Source organism: Saccopteryx bilineata, chromosome 1 (assembly GCF_036850765.1).
Source record: "Saccopteryx bilineata isolate mSacBil1 chromosome 1, mSacBil1_pri_phased_curated, whole genome shotgun sequence".
Lineage (NCBI taxonomy): Eukaryota > Metazoa > Chordata > Mammalia > Chiroptera > Emballonuridae > Saccopteryx > Saccopteryx bilineata.
The window spans coordinates 365,645,631-365,670,739 of record NC_089490.1 but is presented as its reverse complement, the minus strand read 5'-3'; the positions used below and the strand labels follow the sequence as shown (position 1 = coordinate 365,670,739).

Below are 25,109 nucleotides of genomic sequence, written 5' to 3'. Positions count from 1 at the left end.
TTGAGATAGATGTTAAGTCAAAGAGTGGCATAAGTCAAAATGAAATTTCAAATTGTATGCAGTGCTATGAGTAAAAAGTACTGAGTAGAGGTGGGAGAGCTTTCTAGGTAGAGAGAAAAACATGTCCAAACTCGTTATGAAAAAAAAGAACCAGACCACAGTACAGAGGTCAAGTGGAAAAGGGGCCTGACCAGTGGTGATGCAGTAGATAGTGTCGACCTGGTCTACCTAGGTCCCAGGTTCGAAACCCCAAGGTCACCAGTTTGAATGCGGGTCGCCAGCTGGAGTGTGGGATCACAGACATGATCCTATGGTTGCTGGTTTTAGCCCAAAGGTCGCTGGCCTGAAACTCAAGGTCACTGGCTTGGCTGGAGCCCCCCAGTAAAGCCACATCTCAGAAGCAATCAGTGAACAACTAAAGTGATGCAACTACGAGTTGATACTTCTCATCTCTGTCTCTCTCAAAAAAAAAGAAATTGAGGAAAGGGAGCATGAAATATAGTTGTCGAGATAAACAAGGGTCAGACTATGCAAGAGCTAGTAAACGTCGTTAAAGGATTTTTATCTTTGTTCCAAGTGCAGCACGATGCCATTAAAGTAGTTTTTCAAGGAAGGTTACATAGAAATGTTGAGTTTGGAAGCAGGTGCCTCTAGCTCCAACACATTCAGTTGTGCAGGTTGTAAGCCACGCAACCTGTACAGCCATATGTCTGTATTGGAACACATGGAGAATGTTCTGAAGGCCAGCGTGAGTCGGTGCCAGAGACCCGTTAAAGGACTGCCTCAGTGATCTAAGCGAGAGGTGCTGGGCTTGGACCAAGATGGAGGAGGGAGAGCGGGAGGAAGGTGGAGGGACATGGGAGACATTTAAAGGCCCTTTCTGCAGGACAGTTCGGCTCTGAGATTTGGGATTCTCAGAGACCTTGCCAATTGCAGGGAGGAAAAAATATAATAATACAACCCAAATTGTGAGCACCTTCATCCTGCCTGTCTGCCCTCATTACTTGAGAGCTGAAGCCTGGCCTGAAATTAGCCTCAGGACCAGTCCAAGAGGCAGGCTTACAGGACTGGGGGGCAGAGAGGCAGCTGGCCTCTTGGACTTTTTTTTTTTTAATTTTTATTCATTTTAAAGAGAGGAGAGAGAGAGAGAAGTGAGAGGGGAAGGGGTGGAGAAGCAGATGGGCGCTTCTCCTGTGTGCCCTGACCGGGAGTCGAACCTGGGATTTCCACATGCCAGGCCAACGCTCTACCACTGAGCCAACTGGCCAGGGCCTCTTGGACTTCTTGAAAGTAGTAAGCTACTGAGGCTATATTACAGTCTCTCTTGGTTGCCAATCTCAGAAATCAAATGCCACTAGGTTAAGCTAAAATGTTGGAATTTATTGGGAGGATTTTGGGGCATCTTGTTACCTTGATGGACATGTTGCCCGATCAAGACCTGGATGGACAGAAATGCAGCAGCACCGAGGCCCTCGACAGCAGGTGTTTGGGGCCTTTTCTCCAGGGCGCTGTACCGACTGTGAGTCAGCCCCAGCAACCAGAGTGCGTCTGCAAAGTGCAGGCAAGAACATCTGTTTGAATCCAAATAGGCAGTGGTACGGTGGATAGAGCATCAACCTGGGATGCTGAGGACCCAGGTTCAAAACCCTGAGGTCACTGGCTTGAGTGCATTCTCACCAGCTTGAGCTCAGGGTTGCTGGCTTGAAGCCCAAGGTTGCTGGCTTGAACCCAAGTTCGCTGGCTTGAGCAAGGGGTCACTGGCTCAGCTGGAGCCCCCAGTCAAGGCACATATGAGAAAGCAATCAGTAAACAACTATGGTGTCGCAATGAAGAATTGATGCTTCTCATCTCTCTCCCTTCTTGTCTGTCTGTCCCCTCTGTCTTTCTCTCGCTTGAAAAAATAAAAATAAAAAAAGGAACATCTGTTTGACCCAACCTGAATCAGCCATCTACTGCCAGGGGTCAGACATGAAGGGCAGTCAAGCCATCACACCCACACCTGCATTTCAGGCCATTCTCAAGAGTCAGGAGCCCCTGTGAGCTGCGCAGTTACCCTCAGATATGTCTGTCTACAGACACTTCAAGGCTTCTGCCTGATCCACAGCAACATTTTTCCAGCTTATGGGGTAAACGAGAAAAAATTGACCCCAGTATGGTCCTAGAAGGTGCCCTTAGGGTGTACGAAGAGGTTTTTCTGATTTCAGAAAGAAATAGAACATTTAGAATACAAAAAAAAAATACATAGAGTTACTTCTAGCTATTTCTGCAGTGGAGTTTTGCATGCCACTGTCTACTGCCTGAGGCACAGGGCTCTTGCTGTCCTTGGGGAGCTGGACACAGACTGTCACCCAAACCCCTCTACTTGCTCACCCATGCTTTCAACTTGAAACCCACAGGAACTAAGAGGCAGAGCAGCACAGCAGAGAGCATGAGCCTGAAGTCCTAGACTAATTTCATACCCAGCTCCACCCTAATGAGTCGTGTGACCTTGGGCAAGTTATTTAACTTCTCTGAGCCTGTTTAACAGTTCCTAATTCATGGGGTCACAGTGAAGACTCGGTATGATAAAGTTGGTTAGTGCTTTGCACATGGTAATCCCTCTTTGAACGGTAGAGATGATGATGATGATGGTCATAGTGACACTGCTGTTACTGATTTCAGATGGAAGGTACCTGCAGAATTTTCCTGTCTCTGTAGCCTGACCCCTCTGTAGGTTGGTCTTTTCCTAGGGTCCCTCTGATGGAGTGGGGTGGCATTATTCAGAGGGACACAATGCAAGAAAGGAAGGCTTTTTATGTTTGCTCACAGTTCTGTCTTGATCCCAGCTCAACAACCTCATCTCCCGTTTTTTCATCCTGCTGCAGGACCGAGAGCGAAGCCCACGCTGCTGATGACTCCGAGGGAGGGGCCCCGGTCCACGCTGCTGATGATTCTGAGGGAGGGGCCCAGGTCCACGCTGCTGATGACTCTGAGGGAGGGGCCCGGGCCCTCGCTGCTGATGACTCCGAGGGAGGGGCCCGGGCCCACGCTGCTGATGTCTCCGAGGGAGGGGCCCAGGACCTGTGCTGCACTGAGAGGCTGCCCGGTGAGTCTTCCCAGCACCCAGATGCCCCTCAGAGTTCCAGATGGAGGACGAGAGCCCCAGATGACACGGGCTGGAGTTAAGCCTGGTTAATTGTGAACTTGTTTGAGAAGAATGACTCAGCTGGTCCATAGATCTTCATTTAAAAGGGGATTTGTTTTTCTAATCGCCATTGTCTTTCTGCCCTCATATCATTTGGAGCTGCTCTGGCTCCCATGAAGGGGAAGAGCAGGTAGCTAAGGATGTGTTGGGAGGGTGGAGAGACGGGTGAAGAACTGGGCTGTCCAGGGCTGATTCGGACATGGCCACTGACCTGTGGTTGTGCTGGGCAGATTTTAAGAGGTCAGATTGGGAAATACAGCCTGACTGTGGCATGAACCCAAGGTGGGTGCATAATGTGGAGAAACTACCTGCTGAGAAGCCTGGTAGTGACTGTGAAATTGTGATGCTTGAGTCTGGTTGACCACACTTGGGAGGGACCTGGCTGTCGGAGCCACGGACCATGTCACCACAGAGGTATTACCAAGGCACTCCTGCCCTTTGGGGCAGGTGTTCCAGTTGTAGACCAGATACCCAAGTGGTGACAAACAGCCATGGAAAGAATAAAGGGAAAGAAGTAGGGAAAGATTTTAGTGGGGGTTTTTTTCTTTTCATAAACTTTTTATTTTTTTTCTTCTCATAACAAATAACCATTACAGAAATATTAGAAAATAAAGATAAATGAGAAAAAGAAAATAAAAATTACTGTAATCCTGTATACAACATATGTTTTCATATCTCTCCTTCCAAACCTTTTTGTTTAAAAAGCAATTTTGAAGTCCTAAATCTATAGCTTGTCAAAAATACATGATTGGCAAGGAACCTTCAAATGGATCATTCGCAACATTCTTTAAGATAAACATTTTTTTTTTAATTAAGCATGATCAGGGTAGGCAGAGAGAGAGATAGTCCCTCACATATGCCTTGACCAAGATCTATCCAGCAAGCCCCCTATGGGGCGATGCTCTGCCCATCTAGGGCATTGCTCCATTGCTTGCCAACTGAGCTATTTTTAGCACTTGAGCAGAGGCCTTGGAGCCATTCTTAGCGCCTGGGACCATCTTGCTGAAATCAGTCGAGCCATGGCTGCGGGAGGAGCAGAGAGGGTGGGGAAAGAGAGAGAGAAGGGGGTGGGGTAGGTTGCTTCTCCTGTGTCCTGACTGGAAATTGAACCTGGAACTTCCACACGCCGGGTGATGCCCAACCACTAAGCCAACTGGCCAGGGCCAAGATAAACATTTAAAATAACTAGGTATGCCTCTAAAGTGACAACTTTAAAATAAGCAGTTAATTTATTCATACCTTGAACCAGTGCCTCAGCAACTGCTGAAGCTCCGGTAAGCAATTGAAACCCATGTTGCAATTCACACTTTATCCAGTAGGGGGTGCCATAGCTCGAAACACTTTGGGCGGCCTGTTGAGATGGTAGTGAGTGCCACTGCACAGGAGTTGTTGTGGGGGTCCGAAACAACTAGCTGGGGGGTGGGAGGAAACCTCTCCAAAGGGATATGAGAGCTGTCTGTGACTGTCTGAAAAAATGTCTTGTGAAGGGTGCAGCCAATTCATCCTGTGTGTATCTTAGGAAGATGGGATAAACCCAGTGCATAGAAACTGAAGAGAAACCTGTTGGCCCATGAGATACAGAACCTTCTTTCTGACTCTAAAAGTGGTCCAGTCATAGAACTTGAGATTTCGGGAGGAAGAAAATGAGTGTTCCATCACTGGAGGCATTCAAGTATTTTTTGGATAGACATTGGAGAGGAAATTTCCACAAGGGGGGGGAGGGTCATGATGACATCAAAAGCCCCTATCAAGTACTGAACCGCTCTGTGATTCAGATATGAGTCATAGAATTTTCAGATGATTCTACAACCAGAGATGGCCCCACTGGCTAAAAGAAATTCACGGAAAATAGGACATGATGTATATTTGTTCAGAGAATAGCATGGCAGGGAGGAAAGAGCATGGGTTTGGCCTTTGAGTCTGGCTGTTCTGTTTACAGGCTGTGTGTTAATGGACAAGTCGTTTAAATTGCTGGGCCTCTGGTTCCTCATTTGTACGTGAAAACAACCACCACCACTGACTATTTATCCTCACAAAGATTAAATAAATATAGTGTAATCACACAAGCACTTACTCAACAAATGTTTGTTGAGCACCTACTATGTATCAGCTACTATACTAGGTGCTACAGCTAATAGTGGTGAATAAAGCCAGCATAGTCCCTGCCCTGCTTTGAGCTGCTTCTGGAAAATGAGATGAAGCCACAGCAGAGAGGCTAGAGTAATAAACATGTTTAATTCTACCCTTCTCTCCCATTCCTCCCTGAAAGCCAGCAGCCATTATAGAATGGAAGAGGAGCATTGGTTATCTCCATCGGGGCTGGCATGTTGCCTTCCTTGTTCTGTGTGCACTATTCTGAGTGCTTTCACAGGTGTATGGCATGGAATCCCTCTACTAACCTAAGAAGTCAGCTTCATTTGCTATCCCCATATTGTAGATGAGAGGACCAAGGCCCAGGGAGGTTAGGGAATCTGTCCAGGTCACTTAGCTAGTGTTTGGTAGAGTGAGAGTTCATTGCCGGTGGTCTCTTCAGTGTTCATGTTCCTGGCCACTAGCCCATTGTGCTTCCATTGTCACCAGAAGCCACTATCATCTTCTAGAACCCTGTAAATAGAGGTAGGAAGAGCTAAGGGCTATCTGCTCCCCAGGGGGGAGGTTGGAGGAGATGGGCGATGTCACTGTGCATATCCCCTTCTGTGTCCTTCCTCTGGGAAGCCCTGCCTTCCAGAGGCCAGGCAAGTTGTGTGTCCCTGTAGCTACCATGATACCATCTTGATGTGATATTGAAGCAGCTTTCTCTGTTTCCTCTATGGGACCCTGAGCTCCTTGAAGGCAAGTACCTCTCTGTTTCATCCTCCGTGTCCAACATTTCATCCACTGATTTCTTCATTTGTTCACTGTTTATTCATTGAGCACCTACATGTGCTGAGCACTCTTTTTATTTTTATTGCTTTGAGAGGGAGAGAGATGAGAAGCATCAACTCATAGTTGCTGCACTTCAGTTGTTCATTGATTGCTTTTTCATACGTGCCTTGACCAGAGGGCTCAAGCTGAGTCGGTGACCCCTTACTCAAGCCAGCGACCTTGAGATCGTGCTGATGAATGCTGATGATCTCACACTCAAGCTGGCAGCTCTGCACTCAAGCTGATGAGCCCGTGCTCAAATCGACAACCTCAGGGTTTCAAACCAGGGACCTTAGTGTTCTAGGTTGAGGCTCTGTCCACTGTGCCACCACTGGTCAGGCATGCTGAGCACTCTTGTAAGCACTGAAGGTATTTCTACCCTCACAAACCAGTGTTGTGTACTGGTTAACAACAGGGACGCCTGACTTGACAGGGCTTGGCTCTACACTTACCCTGGGGTGATCATGGGTAAGCTACTTAACCTTTCTGTGCAACCCGTTTACAAAATGGCAAGAATAACATTCACTTCCATGTAGGGTTGTTGGAGGACTAAATGAATTAATAGAGAGAGAAATTAGAACGGTGTTAGGTATATAGCAAGTGCTGCACAGGCATTTGCTGTTAAGAGATTGAAATTGCTCCTGAATTGCAACTTGGACATAAAAAAAGATGGCAGTGTAAGGCCAAGAGGATTGGGGTGCTGACCCTTTAGAATGAGCCAGTGGGCACTACAAGCAATTGCATAATGATGGTGTAAAAATACAGCCCTTGAGTAATCTCTCCCCTTCCCAGCTGTCTTCCCTGCTGGGCATGACCAAAGGCAAGGCAGAGTGGGGACGGCCATACCTGGTGACTCACTTATTCTTAAACGTACCACATTGCCAGGCTGGGGCAGCATTGCCAACGCTCCCAGCCGACGCTCCCTGAGCCGTCGCCGAGCAGGTCATACAGTCCTCCCAGGTTGAGTTTCCAAGTGAAATCCTCCTCAGGCATTGCCAACCCCCCAGGCAACCCCCACAGCTGCGCAAGGACAGGTATGCTTTCCCAGCTGTAGGGCACTCACACATGTGCTCACACTTGTATGTGTCCTCACATGTCAAGCCTTATGCTCATGTACTCACGTGCACATGGCATACACAGTCCCAGGCACGTGCCCTGTCTCCCTCCGTCTCACAGAGCCCTGTGGAGGCCACGCCCACCCTCAGGCTCCGCCACTGCCCGTCTTCTTCCTCTTGCACACTCAGGCTGTCTTAGCTCCATGACTCTGCCGTGCACTCCCTTCCACTAGACGTGCTGTTAGAGATGGACAGACTTGCTTGCTCTCTCCTTCCTTCTCTAGGTCTCTTTCTCTCCCGCATCCACACCTCTTCTCGTGCGCACAGACAGACAAGCAGGCACACTCCTTCCTCCGTTCTCCGCCCTGTTCCCCGGCTCTCGGTACGCACAGTTCTCAGGTACTGTGGCAGGTGCGTGCTGTGTACCCGGTGTCTCCCCTACTCTGTGCACACGCACACCTTTATTTTCCTTTTCCCTTCATGAACACTCTTTTTCACATGGTCACCCTCCTTTTACTTCTTTTTCACTCCCCCTTGCTTGCTCACTTATTTGCTCACTGTCACCCAAACACATTTATACATTCCAACTCACACTCCCCCTCTTCCACGCGTAGGTGTTCACATTCGCAAGAAACCAAGCAACCCTGCTGGTGCTGGGGCCTCCGCTCCTTCCCCAGCCAACGCCACTGTGGGCCTGGCTTGGGACCAGCAGCTTCTTCAGGGGTACAGGGCAGAGGAGGGAGGCAGGTAAGGCAGCTGCAGCTTCTGGAATGGCATGGCATCACCAAGTGTTGCTCTGTGTCTTCAGTGGCCAGGCCTGCTCCTGACATTTGCAGGGACAGAAGCCGGACTGCATCACCCCACTGCTCAGTCCTACACTGTAAGGGCCTGTATGTGCATGCATGTGGGCATGGCAGTCTGTACATCTAAGTGTGGTCCATACCCTACCCCAGTTGCTCTTCCTTGGCCACCCCTCAAGCCTAAAGATCCCCAAGCTGGAGGTCATGTCCACCCTCAGAAGGGTGCACCTGCACACATGCAGCCTTCAGGCCATAGGCCAGGAGCTCTGGAGTCCCTGTAGCCAGAACATGGCCTGGAAAGGGGGCCTTGGGCACCCTGCTGGGCCTTATGGACTTCTCACCCATGTGGAGCAGCACAGCCAGGAGAGGGAGCATAGAGCGCAGGTCTAAGAACAACACTGCCCTCCTATGGCTGGCCGCTGGCCGGAGCCATGATGTCACTGCCGCCTGAGATTTGAGTGTGTCATGAAGAGCTAGCTGTGTTCAAGGTTGTGAGTAGACCTGAGTAGGCCATTGCTCATTTGGTAGGAGCAGCTGGCCTCTTGGGCCAGCAGCTCTGGTACCTACTCCTACCTAATCCCAGTGCCTTGAAGTCTGCCCTCCCCCAGCCTTAGCTCTGTGTCCTCATGGGTGTCAACTGGATCTTTCTTTGAGGGACACAAAGTCTAGGTCTCAGCAAGATGCCACTGCCTGTCATGGGTAGCCTTTTATAAAGTAAAGAGGCGACCTATGTTAGGAAGCCTTTGCTATTCTAATCCTGCAGCGATTCTCCCTGGCCATCAGGGAGGGTAGGTCATAGCTCTCACGACCATACCACCATGGCAGGTCTAAGGGCTTAGGCCAGAAGCCAACGAGGGCCAATTGAAAAGGCAGCCCAATTCTTTTACTGATTGGATGACTTTTTATTGAGCATGTACTCTGTGCCCATACCTAATGCTGTGCCAAGTACTGATGACACAGAAATGAGCAATACATACCTGGTACTTGTTCTCAAAGAGGACAGGACTCCATGGAAGGGTGCAGCAGTCATGCAACCCTATAGTGGGGGGTCACAGAAGGCTTCCTTGAAGAAATGGCCTTTAAACTATGGCCTGAAGGATGAGGAAGGTCCTGGTTCATGTTTTTAGGAACCAGCTATTAAAGCATTTTAAGGAATAAGTTAACCTCATAAATGGACCTTGACCTCCATCTGCCAACGCCTGTTCTCTCAGAGCTGCCCAGTCTGGTGTCGAGTACTGGTTCAAACTGGTCTGGGGGCAGATGCCCAGATGAACATACATAAAGAAGACAGACCTGGATATAATATTACTGCTGAGATGTCACTCATGTCTGTCACCACTCAGTAGCTTAGGTTCTATTGACTTTTTAAAAATTACTTACTGATTGATTTTTTAGAAAGAGAGGGAGAGAGAGAAACATTGATTTGTTGTTCCACTCATTTATGCATTTATTGGTTGATTCTTGTTTGTGCCCTGACCAAGGATTGAACCCACAACCTTGGTGTATCCAGACAATGCTTAAACCAAGTAAGCTAACCAACCCAGCCAGGGCTGTGTTGACTTTTTTTTTTTTTTTGGCTCTATTAACTTTTTTTCTTTTTATTTATTTATTTGTTTTTTTTAAGGTGAGAGGAGGGAGATAGTGAGGCAGACTCTCACATACGCCCCAACCAGGATCCACCTGCAACCAAACATCTATGGCCAATGCTCAAGTACCAAGCTATTTTTAGTTCCTGAGGGTGATGATCACACCAACCAAGCTGTCCTCAATGCCCAGGGCCGCACTCAAACCAGTTGAGCCACTGGCTGTGGAAAGGGAAGAGGGAGAGAAGGGGGTGAGAGGAGAAGCAGATGGTTGCCTCTCCAGTGTGCCCTGACTGGTAATCGAACATGGGACATCCATACAATGGGTCAATGCTCTATCCAGTGAGCTATCCACCAGGGCCAACTTTTTTGTTTGTTTAACAGATGGTTTTGTTTTCACTCAAGACTTATAAAGCATTTAGGGGTGTTTATTGTGCCTGATGATACAATGAATTGTTTTTGACTTGAGTCTTTGGAATGGAAAATTTAAAAAAAAAACAAAATACCTCTTGGATGTGCTAAGAACCTTAACTGGATAGTATTCTGTAAGGACACCATTGCATTGAGTGAAAGTTCAAAGCCAAGTACTCAGTGGTTAGCAATAGTAGAGGTTAACTGTTCTCAGACACCCAGACAGTTATGGAGGCAATAGCCCAGGTAGCTGGGTATTGGGATGCTATGGGGAGGCAGAGAGACCTGGGTTCAAATCCCAGCTCTGCCACTGACCAATTGACCTCAGGTGAATTAATCTGACTGCTATGAGCTCTGAACTCTTCACTCTAAAATGAGAGTGATAATATGATAAGATCTTCACAGAGATTTTGTGAGATTAAATGAGTCAATGCATGTAAGATGCTTATTACTCAGTATTTGATAAAAGGTAGGTGATAATGATGGTAAAGAGTGTTCTAGGATATGGAGTGTGAACAGAAAACCTGTGCATGTTCCCAGAGCCCAGGCCAGTCCTTCAGCAATGGAGTGCACAGTATAGCTTTGGGGCTCTTTCATGACTCCTCACCACAGCCTGGGACTCAAAACCAGCCCAGACATATTGCAGGAGTGTTGTCTACCTGCAGAGTCAAGTGGGAAGACGAGCCAGAGTTGCAGGACAGGACAGTCATCTATTTTCCTTCACCAGGGTGGAAACAGTTCTGCTATTCTGGGGAGATGTGGATGTGTGAAGAAACTAGAAAGAGTTTTTGCAACTGGCAGAAAGGCCATCTGGTCCAGTCCTCTGCCTCCACACAGGTTGATGCTAAAGCCCTTTCAGAGAAATGGGCATCCATTGTATTCCTGACACATTCGGTGACAGATGCTGTCACCTTTCTCTTTGGCCTGGCCAGGGACTAATTACCTCAGCTCTCAGGAAGTTGTTTATACCTTTAAAAAATCTCAACCTTCCAATTTAAATATATTTCACCTTTTCAGGTCTCAGCACCTGTTTTGGCACTCTGTTGCTATCTAATAAACTATCTCAAAACTTAGTGACGTAACAAACCATTTTATTTGCTCATGATTTGGAGCGTCAGGCAGGGCTCAGCTGGTGGTTCTTTTGTTCCATGTAGCATCAGCTGAGGTCATTCGCTCAGCTCTATTCACCTGGTGCTGGTCTGGGATAGGAGATCCAAAAGAGCTTTCCTTACATGTCTGGGATCTCGGTGCTCCTCCATTTCGCCTCTTTCTCCATGCAGCCAACTTGGACTTCTTCAAAGCATGGTGGTCTCAAGGTAGACTGATTTCTAATATGGCAGCTGATTTCCAAGAAGGAATGTTCTAACAGGGGCAAAAACAGAAGTAAGGCCCAGCCTCAGAAGTTACATAGTGTCACTTCGCCACATTTTATTGGTCAAAGCCTGTCACGGGGCCAGCCAAGATTCAAGGGGAGGGAAATCAGTTTCACCTTTTGATAGGAGTGCTGAGAGTCTGTGGACATTTTTTATCCACCAGAGCTTTCTCTTTTATAAGCTTTCACATTCCTCCTAATCCTAACTTCTTCCTTCCCTAAATCTTCCTTCCTTCCAACTCGGCTCATGTCCCATTCTTTCCCCCAGGCCTCCCATTACTTAAGCTACTCACCCTTTGTAGTTGAAATCTTCAGCAAGCACAGCCATAAGCAGGCCCACCCCTAACATTTGTAGGGCCATTTGTATTATGTCTGTGTCCAAATAAACATTAGAGATCAAGCTAACAAACATTTATTTTTAATTTTTACTGAATTATTGGGGTAACATTGGTTAATAAAATTATATGGGTTTGAAGTGTACAATTCCACAATACCTCATCTGTATTATATTGTATTGTGTGTTCACTACCCCAAGTTAAGTCTCTTTCTAGCACCATCTCCCCACCCCCGTGAGCCTCGTCTACCTCTCCCACCCACCCCCTTTTTCTCTGGTAAACGCCATACTGTTATCTGTGTCTGTGAGTTGGTTTTTAATTTTTCTTAGTCCTTTCACTTTTTTTTTTACCCATTCCCGCAATCCCCACCCTCCAACCCCCATCCCCTCTAACCACTGTCAGTCTATTCTCTATATCTGTGAGTGTGTTTCTGTTTAGTTTGTTAGCTTATTTTGTTCATTAGATTCCACATGTGAGTGAAATCATATGGTATTTGTCTTTCTCTGACTGGTTTATTTCAATTATCACTGTTCAGCTCCATCCATGCTGTTGCAAAAGGTAAATTTTCCTTTTTTTTTTTTAACAGTCAAGTAGTATTTCATTGTGTAAATGTACCACAGATTTTTGTCCACTCATCTACGGATGGGCACTTGGGCTGCTTCCAAATCTTGGCTGCTGTAAATAATGCTGTAATGAACACAAGGGTGCACATATTCTTTCGAATCAGTGTTTCGTGTTTCTTTGGATAAATTCCCAGAAGTAGAACCACTGGGTCATGAGGCAGTTCCAGTTTTAATTTTTTTGAGAAAACGCCATACTGTTTTCCTCAGCAGGTATGGCTGCACCAGTCTGCATTCCCACCAGCAGTGCAGGAGGGTTCCCTTTTCTCCACACCCTCGCCAACTCTTGTTTATTGACTTATTGATGGTAGCCATCCTCACAGGTGTGAGGTAATATCTCATTGTGGTTTTAATTTGCATTTCTCTGATGATTAGGGATATTGAGCATTTTTTCATGTATCTGTTAGCCCTCTGTATCTCCTCTTTGGAGAAGTGTCTATTCAGGTTCTTTGCCCATTTCTTAATTGGACTGCTTTTTTGGTGTTAAGTTCTTTATAAATTTTGGCTATTAACCCCTTATCAGATGCATCATAGGCAGATATGGTCTCCTATTCAGTGGGTTGTGTTTTCATTTTGTTGATGGTTTCTTTTGCTGTGCAAAAACTTATTACTTTGATGAAGTCCTATTTGCTTATTATTCCTTTTGTTTCCCTTGCCCAAGGAGATATATCAGAAAAAATATTGCTATGACAAAAGTCCAAGATTTTACTGCCCATGTTTTCTTCTAGTATTTTTTGGTTTCAGATCTAACATTAAATCTTGAATCCATTTTGAGTTTATTCTTGTGCGTGGTGTGAGAAGGTGGTCTAGTTTCAATTTTTTTGCATGTATATGTCCAATTTTCCGAACCCCATTTATTGGATAGAAATTGTCTTTACCCCGTTGTAAGTTCTTGCCTCTTTTGTCAAATATTAATTGACTATAAAGGCGTGGGTTTATTTCTGGACTTCCTATTCTGTTTCGTTGATGTAAATGTCTTTTTTTATACCAGTACCATGCTGTTTAGACTACTATGGCCTTGTAATATAGTTTGATAGCAGGTAGCATGATTCCTCCAACTTTGTTCTTCTTTCTCAGGATTGTTATTCAGGGTCTTTTGTGGTTCCATATAAATTTTTGGAATATTTGTTCTAGTTCTGGGAAATATGCCATTGGTATCTTGGTAGGAATTGCATTGAATCTATAGATTGCTTTGGGTAGTGTGGACATTTCAATGATGTTCATTCTTCCTATCCATGAACACAGTATATACACTTCCACTTATTTGTATCTTCAGTGTCTTACAGTTTTTTAAGTACAGGTTTTTTGCATTCTTGGTTAAATTTTTCATAGGGTTTTTTTTTTCTGATGCAGTTGTAAATAGGAATGTTTTCTTAGTGTCCTTTTCTGATATTTCATTATTGGTGTATAGAAATGCAACTGATTTCTGGATATTTATTTTGTATCCTACTACTTGACTGAATTGATCAGTTCCAGTAGGTGTTTTGGTGGAATCTTCAGGGTTCTCTATACACAGTATTATGTCATCTGCAAATAATGATAGTTTTACTTCTTCCTTTTGGATGCCTTTTATTTCTTCTTCTTGTCTGCTGTGTCTAGGACTTCCAGTACTATGTTGAATAAGAGTGGTGAAAGCAGACATCCCTGTCTTGTTCCTGACTTTGAGAGAAACACTTTTAGTTTCAGCCCATTGAGTATGATATTGGCTGTGGGTTTGTCATGTATGGCCTATATTACATTGAGGTGTGTTCTCTCTATTCCCACTTTCCTGAGAGTTTTTTTCATAAATGGGTAGGTTTATCAAATGCTCTTTCTGCGTCTATTAATATGATCATGTGATTTTTATCCTTTACTTAGTTTATGTGATGAATCATGTTTATCAATTTTTGGATATCGTACCAACCTAGCAACCCTGGAATAAATTCCACTTGATCGTGGTGTATGATCTTTTTAATGTACTGCTGGCTCTGGTTTGCTAATATTTTGTTGAGGATTTTAGCACCTATGTTCATTAGGGATATTGGCCTATAACTTTTTTCTTTGCAGTGTCTCTATCTGGTTTTACAATTAGGATAATGCTAGCCTCATGAAATGAGCTTGGGAGTCATCCCTCCTCTTGAATTTTCTAGAGAAGTTTGAAAAGGTAAGTGTTAGTGTCTTGAATGTTTGCTAAAATTCACCTTTAAAGCCATCTGGTCCAGGACTTTTGTTTGTTGGTAATTTTTTTTCATTACTACTTCAGTTTTATTGGTTGTAATCAGTCTGTTCAAGTTTTCTGACTCTTCCTGATTCTGTATTGAAAGATTGTAGGAATTTATCCATTTCATCCATATTGTCCAATTTGTTGGCATATAGTTATTTCTAATATCTTCTTACAGTCCTTTGTATTTCTTTGGGGTCAGTTGTTACCTCTTCTTTTTCATTTCTGATTTTATTTATTTGGGTCCTCTCCCTTTTTATTAGTGCGTCTAGTTAAAAGGTTGTCAATCTTGTTGATCTTTTCAAAGAACTAGCTTTTGGTTTCATTGATGTCTTGTATTGCTTTTTTTAGACTCTTATTTCATTTATTTTTGCTCTGATCTTTTTTATTTTCTTTCTTCTAGTCACTTTGGGCTTTGTTCTTTTTCTCATTCTTTTAAGTGTTTACTTAGATTATTTAAATTTTTTCTTGTTTCTTGAGGTAGACCTGTAATGCTATGAATTTCCCTCTTATAACAGCTTTCATTGTATGCCATAGGCGAACAAACTTTTTTATTTTGCAAGAGAGAGAGAGGGACAGACAAGTATAGACAGAGAGGAAGGGAGAAAGATGAGAAGCACCAACTTGTTGTGGCACGTTAGTTGCTCATTGATTGCTTTCTCATATGTGCCTTGACCAGGGGGCTCCAGCTGAGCCAGTGACCCCTTGATCAAGCCAGTGACCTTGGGCTTCAAGCCAGCAACCTTTCTGGGCTGTAGCTAGTGAACACGGGGTCATGTCTATGATACCACACTCAAGCTGGGGACCCTGTGTTCAGGCCAGTGACCTTGGGATTTTGAACTTGGTCCTCAGAATCCTAGGTCGATGCTCTGTCCACTGTGCCACCATCTGGTCTGGCTAACAAACTTCTGAATGAAATATATCCTATTCTCCTCCCTTAACAAATAATTCTTTGTAAGGAGCTGAAAGCCAGGTTCAAATTTAGAATTCTGACTCCTCATATTTCTGCACCAAAATATGGAACCTAGGGAAAAGCAGTCCCTGCCACCCCTGGCTCTGTCCACCATCACCAGGGCCCTTGTGCACACTTTTTGGATGGTACGCCAGCCCATACATCCAAGCTCCAAACATACCCTCTTGCAAACAGTTACTTCCTGGCCAGCCCTAGGGATGCACAAGCAGCACAGTAGTCAGGAAAGACGGTCACACAGGCCCAGGAATCAGACTCAGGACTGTTGGGGCAGCAAAATCTGAGGTTTGTGTTTGTTACCCAGTATGCATTCTAAAGAGGGATTGTCCCTGTGTTTCTGGCTCTGGGGACTTCTCACCAGGAGAAGGAACATGCCTGTGAAGGCTGGTCCTTTTCTGTTGGCCCAGGCTAGAATGTTGGTCTTTATCCTAAGAATAAGGGGAAGCCACTGATTAAACTAAAGCTGGGCTCAGATTGTTTTTTAAGGTGGAAGTGGGTCTTTAGTCCTGGAAGGGCCCTGAAAGACCCTGTGTCACCCTCGGTTTACAGAAGGCTTCAGAGGTCCACAGTCTTTGAGGAGCCTGGGGTCACTCAGTCCTCTAGAGGCAGAGCTGAGCTGCCCCTTTGCCAAAACTGTGATGCTCCAGGCTGTAGGGCCATCAGAGGGCAGCAGCCTCTGCAGGCTTGTGATGTGTTGGTGCTACTCTCCTGGGGGGTCTGTGGTTGCTCATGCTCTCCTCCTGTCACCTGGACTCTCCTAGACCTCTGAGGACACCTACCAGGACCCACCAAAGAACCCCAAGCCAGGACCTAGTCTTCTGCCATTGGGCCTCAGACCTTCATATACCCACTGTGAAACTTCCCATGCTGCGTTAATGGGTGAGAACTGAACCAGGGGATTAAAAACCTATGTGCCAATCCTGGTTCGTAGTCTCTGGACCTCAGTTTTCTCATCTGTGAAATGGGAGGATGGAACAAGATGCCCTCTCAAGTCTGTCCCTTCTTCCCCGTGCATTTAAGTCTGGAGCCCTTGAGATCCCTGGTTCCTCATCGCCCCAAGGCCTCTCTGAGGGTTCTTTTAGTTCTCAGTGGGAGAGGGGACAGTGCATCTCAGAGTTACACTGACCTCTCACCCTTGCACGTCTGGGCCTCCGCTCCAGAGAGGCATAAAGAACTACGCCTTTGCAGCAACAAAGCTGTTCGGTTCTGTTTCAGATAGAACCTTTTCATTATATCCCATCCAAAGAGTACTTGAGTTGCGTTTTGTTTTGAAAGCTTGTTAGCATTCTGGTTTTAAATCACTGGCAGAGACAAAGCTGCCCCGCTTCTGCCACCCCCATCCACGCCCACTCCACTACGACTCCAGTTGCCAGCCTACAGCCTCAAAGCCCCTACCCACGTGGGGTGGGGACCCATTGTCTCCTGGCGGTCCCTCGGCAAATGAAAGGGACGTCCTTACTGCTGCTTCTGCCTCTGCCACAGCCTCCTTTTCCTTCCCGTCTTCCCCTCCTCTCTCAATTCTCGCTACAATTTATTGAGCATCCACGTGTGCCAGGCTCCAGGCTAAGCTCTTTGCGTGCTTTACTCTATGGTATCCTCAGAATCCAAGAGGCAGGTTGTCCTTGTATTGTCCAGAGTCATTTACCAAGGTCTCATAGGTAGTAGATGGCAAAGGCAGGCCTCAAACCTCCGTCCGTGTGACTCCAAAGCTTTTACTGTGAGCCACTACGAAAAGCTACCTCCCTGGAAACAAAGCCACCTGTGGGGACAGGAAGAGCTGCAGTACAGCCTTCTAGGGTCAGGTCTTACAGAAATTTCTTGTAACTTGGAAATCTGCCTACCAGGAGTGTCCACACATGGGTCCCACTCTTGCCTCTTGACCTGCCCCTTCCCTAGCACATCCTCTTGGGGGTCTGCAAACAGCATTCAGCCCCCTGCCCTCCACCCACCCTCCCTCTCCAGACTAACCATCCAACACATGTGGTTCCCAGATCTTCCCCTCATCCTGGTTCCAATCTGGCTCTTCTCTGCCCCCATCCTCCACGTGCTGGGTGTGACAGATAGACTGCCGGGGGGCGGGGGAGAGAAAAGCAGCTCCTTCTCAAGCTGACTTCCCCCAAGAAGGAAGAGGAAGCAGCAGCAGAGGCCCCGCCTGGTTAAGGGGCCTAACTTCAGAGTCTGGTTAAGGGGACAGATCCAACTGCGTGGGTCTGGGTCCTGGCTCTCTGTCCACAAGCTGTGATGACCTTGGGCAAGTCGCTTAATCTCTCAGACTTCTGTTTTTTTCTGTCTGTAAAATGAGGACAGTCCTCTCATCTCTCTCATATGATGGTTATAAGGACTGAACAAGTCGATCTTGGTCAAGTCACTGGGGCACTGAGCACTATGTCTTGCTAGGATTGTTAAGAGAAAGGACAGTATATGCCTGACCAGGCAGTAGCACAATGGATAGAGCATCGCCCTGGGACACTGAGGACCCACGATCAAAACCCCAAGGTCACTGACTTGAGCACAGGCTCATCTGGCTTGAGCATGGAGTTGCTGGCTTGAAGCCCAAGATCACTGGCTTGAGCAAGGGGTCACTGCTTGGCTGGAATCTCCTGGTCAAGGTACATATAAGAGAGCAATCAGTGAACAACTAAAGTGCTGCAACAAAGAATTGATGCTTCTCGTCATCTCTCTCCCTTCCTGTCTCTGTCCCTATCTGTCTCTCGCTTAAAAATAAAACTAAAAATATATATATAGAAAGGTCTGCGACTTGGAAGAGGCAGAGCTTGCTTAACCCAAACCTAGACCCACAGGCTTGCACCTTGTTTCAGTCAGAGAACCAGGGTGTCCAGCTGAAGAAAGTTGCTGGGGAGAGTTCTGCATCAGACAGGAGGGAGGACAGTACAGCCGCCTACCTTCCCCTTTGTTGTACAGTGTTCTCACCTCACTTGAGGTGGGATCCCATAATGATGACACACAGAAGTCCCATACAGATGACTTTTTGTCCTCTTGGGCCTGTGGTGCAGGTCCTTTCCTGCTTCACTGCCCATCTACTCAGTGTCTGGACTGATCACTTCAACTCAGCATCAAAATTTCCTGAGCACCGCTGCATCTGATGAACTGGCTCTCTCTCATGTTCTCTCATTCCCGTTTTCTCTCTCCCTCCCTCCCTCTCTCTTTCTTCTCTCTGTCTCCATAAGGCAGCCTCAGGTGCTCAGATTTCTTACGTGGCTGCTGGAGTTTCTAGGGTCAGTGTCCTGAGACCCAGCAGAAGCCACGTGGACTTTTCTAACCTAACCTCAGCATCACATAGCATCCCTCCTGCCATGTTCCCATCTGTAAGGCAGTCACCCAGTTCCAGGGGTAAGGACAGAAATGCCCCCTCTTGGTGGGAGGAGTGTTGAAGATTCACAGACACATTTGAAGACCAGCCCAGGAATCAAGTTGCAGAGAGGTTAAACAGCCTGCTCAAGTCATGTGGTTTATAAATGGTGAGCACCCATGTTCTATTCCAGAATCCTCTTATGTCAAAATGGGTTTCCTTTTCCCACGCCATCCTGCCTGCTGGGGGGCTGCTGAGATGAACAAGGCCCTGACCTCAGCCAGCTTATGATCTGAAGGGATCAAGCACCTGTTCACCCCCAGCCTGGGGTCCTTGTCGTCTCACGACCTCCTTCTGTGGACTTGTTAGCTGTGGGGCTCACTGGTCAGCAGAACTGAGGAGCTGGAGGTGTCGTGAAAAGCCAGTGCAAATTCCCAGAGCCCCTCACCTCCCATCAGTTTGCCTTTGCCCAGAGGGGCTAGACATTTTTTTTTCACCAGGGCTGTCCTCACTCCTAGGAGTCCTGCTTGTCAGCATTAGTACTGAGACATAAAACATCCCAAAGGTACAGAGCAGGTGCACAGTAAATGTTTGCCAAGTGAAAAGACTGTTTTGGGGAATTTTCAGTCATCCCGGTCCATCTTCTCTGACTCCTAGTTTGCCTGCTGTATACCCCCCCAAAGGAGAGCAGACTTCGGGGCCATCGCTGCAGCCTCTCCTGGTGAGGACGGGGCCATAGCAGTGCTGTGCCCGGTGGGACCAGGCTGTCCTCTCAGAGCCCAGAGCAGCACTGAGCAGTGTAGTGATTGCGATGGTAGAAATGGCTGATCAGGACTATTTCTTCTAGACTCTTCCATCCCTTCATTCCCCTAGCAACACCTCCCTTATTTCTGCATTCAGGGCCTCCCCAAGCAAAAGTTTAAAATAGGCCTGGTTGGCCTGCCCTACCCCAATCCCTAGTGAGTTTCTAGATCTTTCCATGGAATAGCAGAAAGATCATGAACTGTGGAGGCCCACAGGGCTAAGTTCAAATCCCAGTCCTTCCACTTCCTGTCTATGTGACCCTAGGCAAGTGACTTAATCTCTCTGTACCCCTGTGGCACCACATGTGAGATTAGACAACAGTGTCAACCCCACAGCATGGTTATAGGTATTGAATAGCATAAGGCTCGTGATAGGCCTGGCCCAGAGCTGGCAGAGTAGGAGCAAGATGGAGGGTGAGTTTTCCCTGGTGTTTAACCTCTCTAACAACGATGGGAGCTGTTAGAAAACTTCTCCGGCTGTCCCCTCATCCCTCCTGCACTCCCCCCCCCCCATCCTCACAATGAGATAGGAGCAGTAATCCTATAGACAAATGCCTGTGTCTAGTGGTAGGATTTCAGACACAGTGTTGAGCTGTGGAGCCCAGCACCACCTCCCAGATAGATGAGGCCATACTTCTGAAACACTGAGGAGTGAGAATCTTGGCGATGTCTTAAAGAGGATGTGGAGTGGAGAGTCGAGTACCTGAGCAAGTCATCTAGTGTGTTGGTTAATGGTGTGAGTGCTAGAAACAGAGTGCCTGAGTTCTAGTCTCAGTTGACGCATTTGGTAGCTGACTTTGGCCAAGTGACTTGACCTCCCTGTGCCTCAGTGTTTTCTTCTATAAAATGGAAGTAAGAGTAGCACCTGCCTTCTAGGATTGTTGTAAAAACCGTGTTAGCATATGTCAAGCGCTTAGAGCAGTGCCCAGAACATGGTAAGCACTCGTTATATGTTAGCTAATGGTGGTCATGGTAGCAGCCAGTGTTCCGGCTCTACCATTGGTCAGCTGTTGGCCTTGAGAAAGCCACTTCCCATCTCTGGACCTTAGTTTCCCCATCTAATAAATTAGCAGATTAGGCCCTGGCCAGTTAGCTCAGTCAGAGCATCATTCTAAACTACCAAGGTTGCTGATTCAATCCCTGGTCAAAGCACATATGGGAAGCAACCAATGAATGCACAACTAAGTAGAACAACAAATGAGTGCTTCTTTCTCCCCCTTTCTTTTTCTCTCCCTCTCTCTGTCTCTCTAAAATCAATAAATAAATTTTAAAACTTAAAAAGAAATTAAAAAGGAAATTAGCAGACTGGACCAAATGCCTCTCAGGGCCTGTCAGGCTCTGGTGTCCTTGTTTCTAGAAGCCCAGGAGGACTGAGTGTGATGTTCTGGGGGTCCGGGCTCCCTGTGACCGGGCATGGCTGGGAGGTCACCCTGCCCACATTCAGGAAGGGAAGAAAAGCTGAATGGGAGAGAACCAGCCTCCCTGCTCATGTAAACAGGAACAGGCTGGGCCGGCCCTGCGCTCCGCTCCGGTTCTGGTGGGCTGGCAGCTGGCAGCTCCAGGATGAGTCACTGGCTGGAGCCGCCAGCCCCAGGGGGAACACGTAGCTGCGGAGTTTAATGGTGGGATTCAGGGGGAAGTGACAGGAGAGGGACCATAGTATTCCCACATGCCGCAGGTAAATCTGAAGGCCCTTTGTCTGCAGGCCTTACCCAGGTCCCTGGGGCTTTGGCCTGGGAGCTGGAGCGTCTGTCGTCCAGGACATCTTCCCTCCATACCAGATGGTCTTTGAGGAGCCTTCAGCGGGGGGAATCAGGCACCAGAGCTGCACCACGCCCACGCCCGCACAGCTGGTCATGGTTTCAGGTTCCCCCAGTTGTGAGGACTCCCTCCCCTCCTCCCTCCCAGGCTCTCACCATCTCCCTGCCTTGACTGCTGTGACCCTTTCCTGAGACACAATATGGCAAAATGGAAAGATCATTTGGTGTGTTCGAACGTCAGGTCTGCACTTCCTTGGGTATCACTTAACCTCGCTAAGCCTCAGTTCCCATGCCTGGAAAGTCCCCTTCACCCTGCGTAAGAGACAAGTGCGTGAGGAGCTGGCACGTCAGGACAGCGCTGTCAGCAAGCTGCCTCTGAGTCAGGGCTTCGTGCGTGCGTGCGTGGCAGAGCAGCTACCTCACTGTGAACTATTAAAAAGCCAGCCAGCCCTTGACACAAGCAGCCGCCTCTCACCGACAAAACAGGGCTGATGATGACAATATCTACCTCGCAGGGCCGCTGCCAAGAGAAGCGGAGAGAAGCAGACGCAAGCAGCTGCATGTGCAGGAGCGCTTTGGGAGCTGCACAGAGCCTGCCCAGCGCAGTGGCCCTGTCATTCCCAAAGCAAGATAGTGAGTGGAGCAGTGTGCAGGACAAGAGGAAGCACTGAGGTCATCTCCAGCAGTGCGACCAGAGACCAACAGGACAAGAGGGCCTAGGAACACCATGGTCCGTGCAGGCAGGGACTGTTTTGAACCTGTCCTCATCCTTGGCAAAGTATGTAATTGGTGCTTGGTAGACATGAACTGGACGCACACAGGAGTGAGCAGAGACCGAGGTCAGCCCAGTTCTCCACCTCCCCCACTTTCACGATTTTCCGTCACAGACCTCTACTCCCCACTGCTGAGACCAGGCTCTTAGCCTGAGGTTCATGGATCCCCCTCCACAACTGAATGGGGAATATATTGTGTGTTTGAAAATGTGTTTTCCTAATTAAAGAAGTGTTAGAGTTCTTCTGCCCAGAAAAACTTTTAAATAAACCCTGCTCTGAAAGGCGGGCATCTACCACGGGCTCAGTGAAGACCCACTGCTTGGATTCATTTGGCTTCCAGGACTTCCAGGTACCTGTGGATTTAAAAAAGAAAAAAAACAACAAAAACATTCCCCACTTCTGTCTCTGAGATGTACATACAGGGTCCCACCAGCCTGCAGGTTTTCTTTTCTGCAAATTAGTTAACCTGCCCTCTTTCATGCAAAAGTAATGATCATACATCAGCATGGGCCTGTCCTCTGAGGGGCTGTTCTGTGGCTGGCTGAGTTTCAAACAGACACGCACACTCTTTCAAGGTTTTTTTTGTTGTTGTTTTTTTGAGAGAGAGAGAGAGAGAGAGAGGGAGAAAGAGAGGGAGGGAGACAGACGGAAAGGGAGAAAGAAGAAGCATCAGCTCGTGGTTGCATTGCTTTAGTTGTTCATTGATGATTCCATATGTGCCTTGACCAGGGGGCTCCAGCCAAGCCAGTTACCTTGGGCTCAAGTCAGCAACCATAGTGTTTCAAACATGGGTCCTCTGTGTCCCAGTCTGACATTCTATCCACTATGCCACCACCTGGTCATGCTCTTTCAATCTTTTATATCCTACCTAGTACAATTTTTTTGAGATTTTGAAATAAATTTTAAGTATAGTTGGTATACAATCTTATATTGGTTATATTAGTTTCAGGTATACAATAGTGATTCAGCATTTTTATACCTTACAGTGTTATCTCTCTGCTCAATCTAGTAATTATTATCTGTCACTGTGCATACTTATCACCATAATATTATATTGACTATATTCCCCTTCCCTTTTTCACCTATCCCCCCACCCCCTGCCTTCTGGGTAACCATCCCTTTGGTCTGTGCTTCTATCCATTTAGATGTGACAGATGTAGTCAGGGCCCAGAACCTGGGGATATTAACTAGGCCTCATGGTATCTAAATTCAAACTAGTAATCTCCTTTTTTTATTTTTTTTTTATTGTTAAATTTTATTTAGAAAATCAAATTTAATAGGTAGCATTGATCAATAAGAGTACACAGGTTTCAGGTAAACATTTCTATAGCATTTGAATTGTTGATTATGTTGTATACCCATCACCCAAAGTCAAATCATTTTCCATCACCTTATATTTGTCCCTCTTTACACCCTTCCCCCCACCCCTCCTCCATCCCCTTTACCCACATCCCCTTCCCTCTACCCCTCCCCCATCCTCTTCAATCGCATCCCCTTCCCTTGGTAACCATTTTTATCTATGTCCAAGAGTTTCAGTTTTATATCCCACCTATGTGTGAAATTATACAGCTCTTAGCTTTTTCTAATTTACTTATTTCACTCAGTATAATGTTCTCAAGGTCCATCCATGTTGTTGTAAATGTCACTATGTCATCATTTCTTATGGCTGAGTAGTATTCCATTGTATATGTGTACCACATCTTCTTTATCCAATCCTCTGTCAAGGGACACTTTGGTTGTTTTCATGTCTTGGCCCCTGTGAACAATGCTGTGATTAACATGGGGGTGCATGTGTCTTTATGTACCAATGTTTTCAAGTTTTGGGAGTATATACCCAGTAGAGGGATTGCTGGGTCATATGGTAGTTCTATTCTTAGTTTTTGAGGAGCCACTATACTTTCTTCCATAATGGTTGTACTACTTTACATTCCCACCAACAGTGGATGAGGGTTCCTTTTTCTCTACAGCCTCTCCAACTCTTGTTATTACCTGTCTTGTTGATAATAGGTGATCTAACAGGTGTGAGGTGTTTCATCGTTGGCATATAGGAAAACAGTGGACTTTTGTATATTGATTTTTCCATCCTGTAACTTTACTGTATTGGTTTGTTGTTTCTATTCGTTTTTTATTGGAGTCTTTGGGGTTTTCTATGTACAAGATCATGTCATTTGCAAAAAGTGTTAACTTTACTTCTTTCCTGATATGGATGCCTTTTATTTCTCTCTCTTGCCTGATCACTCTGGCTAAAACTTCCAGAGCTATGTTGAATAAGAGTGTAGAGATTGGGCAGCCTTGTCTTGTTCCTGATTTTAGAGGAAAAGCCTTCATTTTTTTCACCATTTCATATGATATTAGCTGACAGTTTATAATATATGGCCTTTATTATGTTGAGGTACTTTCCTTCTATTCTGATTTTATTGAGTGTTTTAAACATAAAGGGATGTTCTGTCTTATTGAATGCCTTTTCTGCATCATATGATTGATAGGATCATATGATTTTTGTTCTTTGTTTTGTTGGTGTGGTGTATTACATTGGTTGATTTCTGTATGTTGAACCATCCTTCTCCTCCTGAAATGAATCCCACTTGATCATGGTGTATTATTTTTTTTAATGTGTTGTTGTATTTGATTTGCTAGTACTTTGTCTAGGACTTTTGCATCTGTATCTATTAGAGATACTGGTTTGTAGTTTTCTTTTTTGTGTGTTGTCCTTGCTAGGTTTTGGTATGAGGGTTATGTTGGCCTCATAAAATGTGTTGGGGAGTATTGCTTCTTCTATTTTTTGGTATGAGGGTTATGTTGGCCTCACAAAATGTGTTGGGGAGTATTGCTTCTTCTATTTTTTGGATAGGTGACAACTCTTCTTTGAATGTTTGGTAGAATTCACCAATGTAGCTATCTGGTCTTGGTCTTTTGTTTTGGGAGAGGTTTTTGATAGTTGTTTCTATTTCTTCCCTGCTTATAGGTCTATTTAGGTTTTCCACTTCTTCATGACTCAGTCTAGGAAGATTGTATAGTTCTAGGAATTT

At 46.2% G+C, this 25,109-nt stretch overlaps 1 protein-coding gene across 9 annotated transcripts in view; it reads left to right on the top strand.

Annotated features, from left to right (window-relative positions):
- PTPN5 (protein tyrosine phosphatase non-receptor type 5) overlaps positions 1-25,109 on the top strand; it is a 62,294-nt gene that overhangs the window by 13,096 nt on the left and 24,089 nt on the right. For 7 of the 9 annotated variants that reach the window (XM_066251110.1, XM_066251106.1, XM_066251107.1 and 4 more), the window contains one exon: positions 2,865-3,085. In XM_066251110.1, coding sequence (XP_066107207.1) covers positions 2,865-3,085 — 221 coding nt within the window. Of the gene's footprint in view, positions 1-2,539; positions 2,669-2,864; positions 3,086-25,109 lie in introns of those variants that run through there. The other 2 variants (XM_066251109.1, XM_066251101.1) reach the window with 1 other exon arrangement.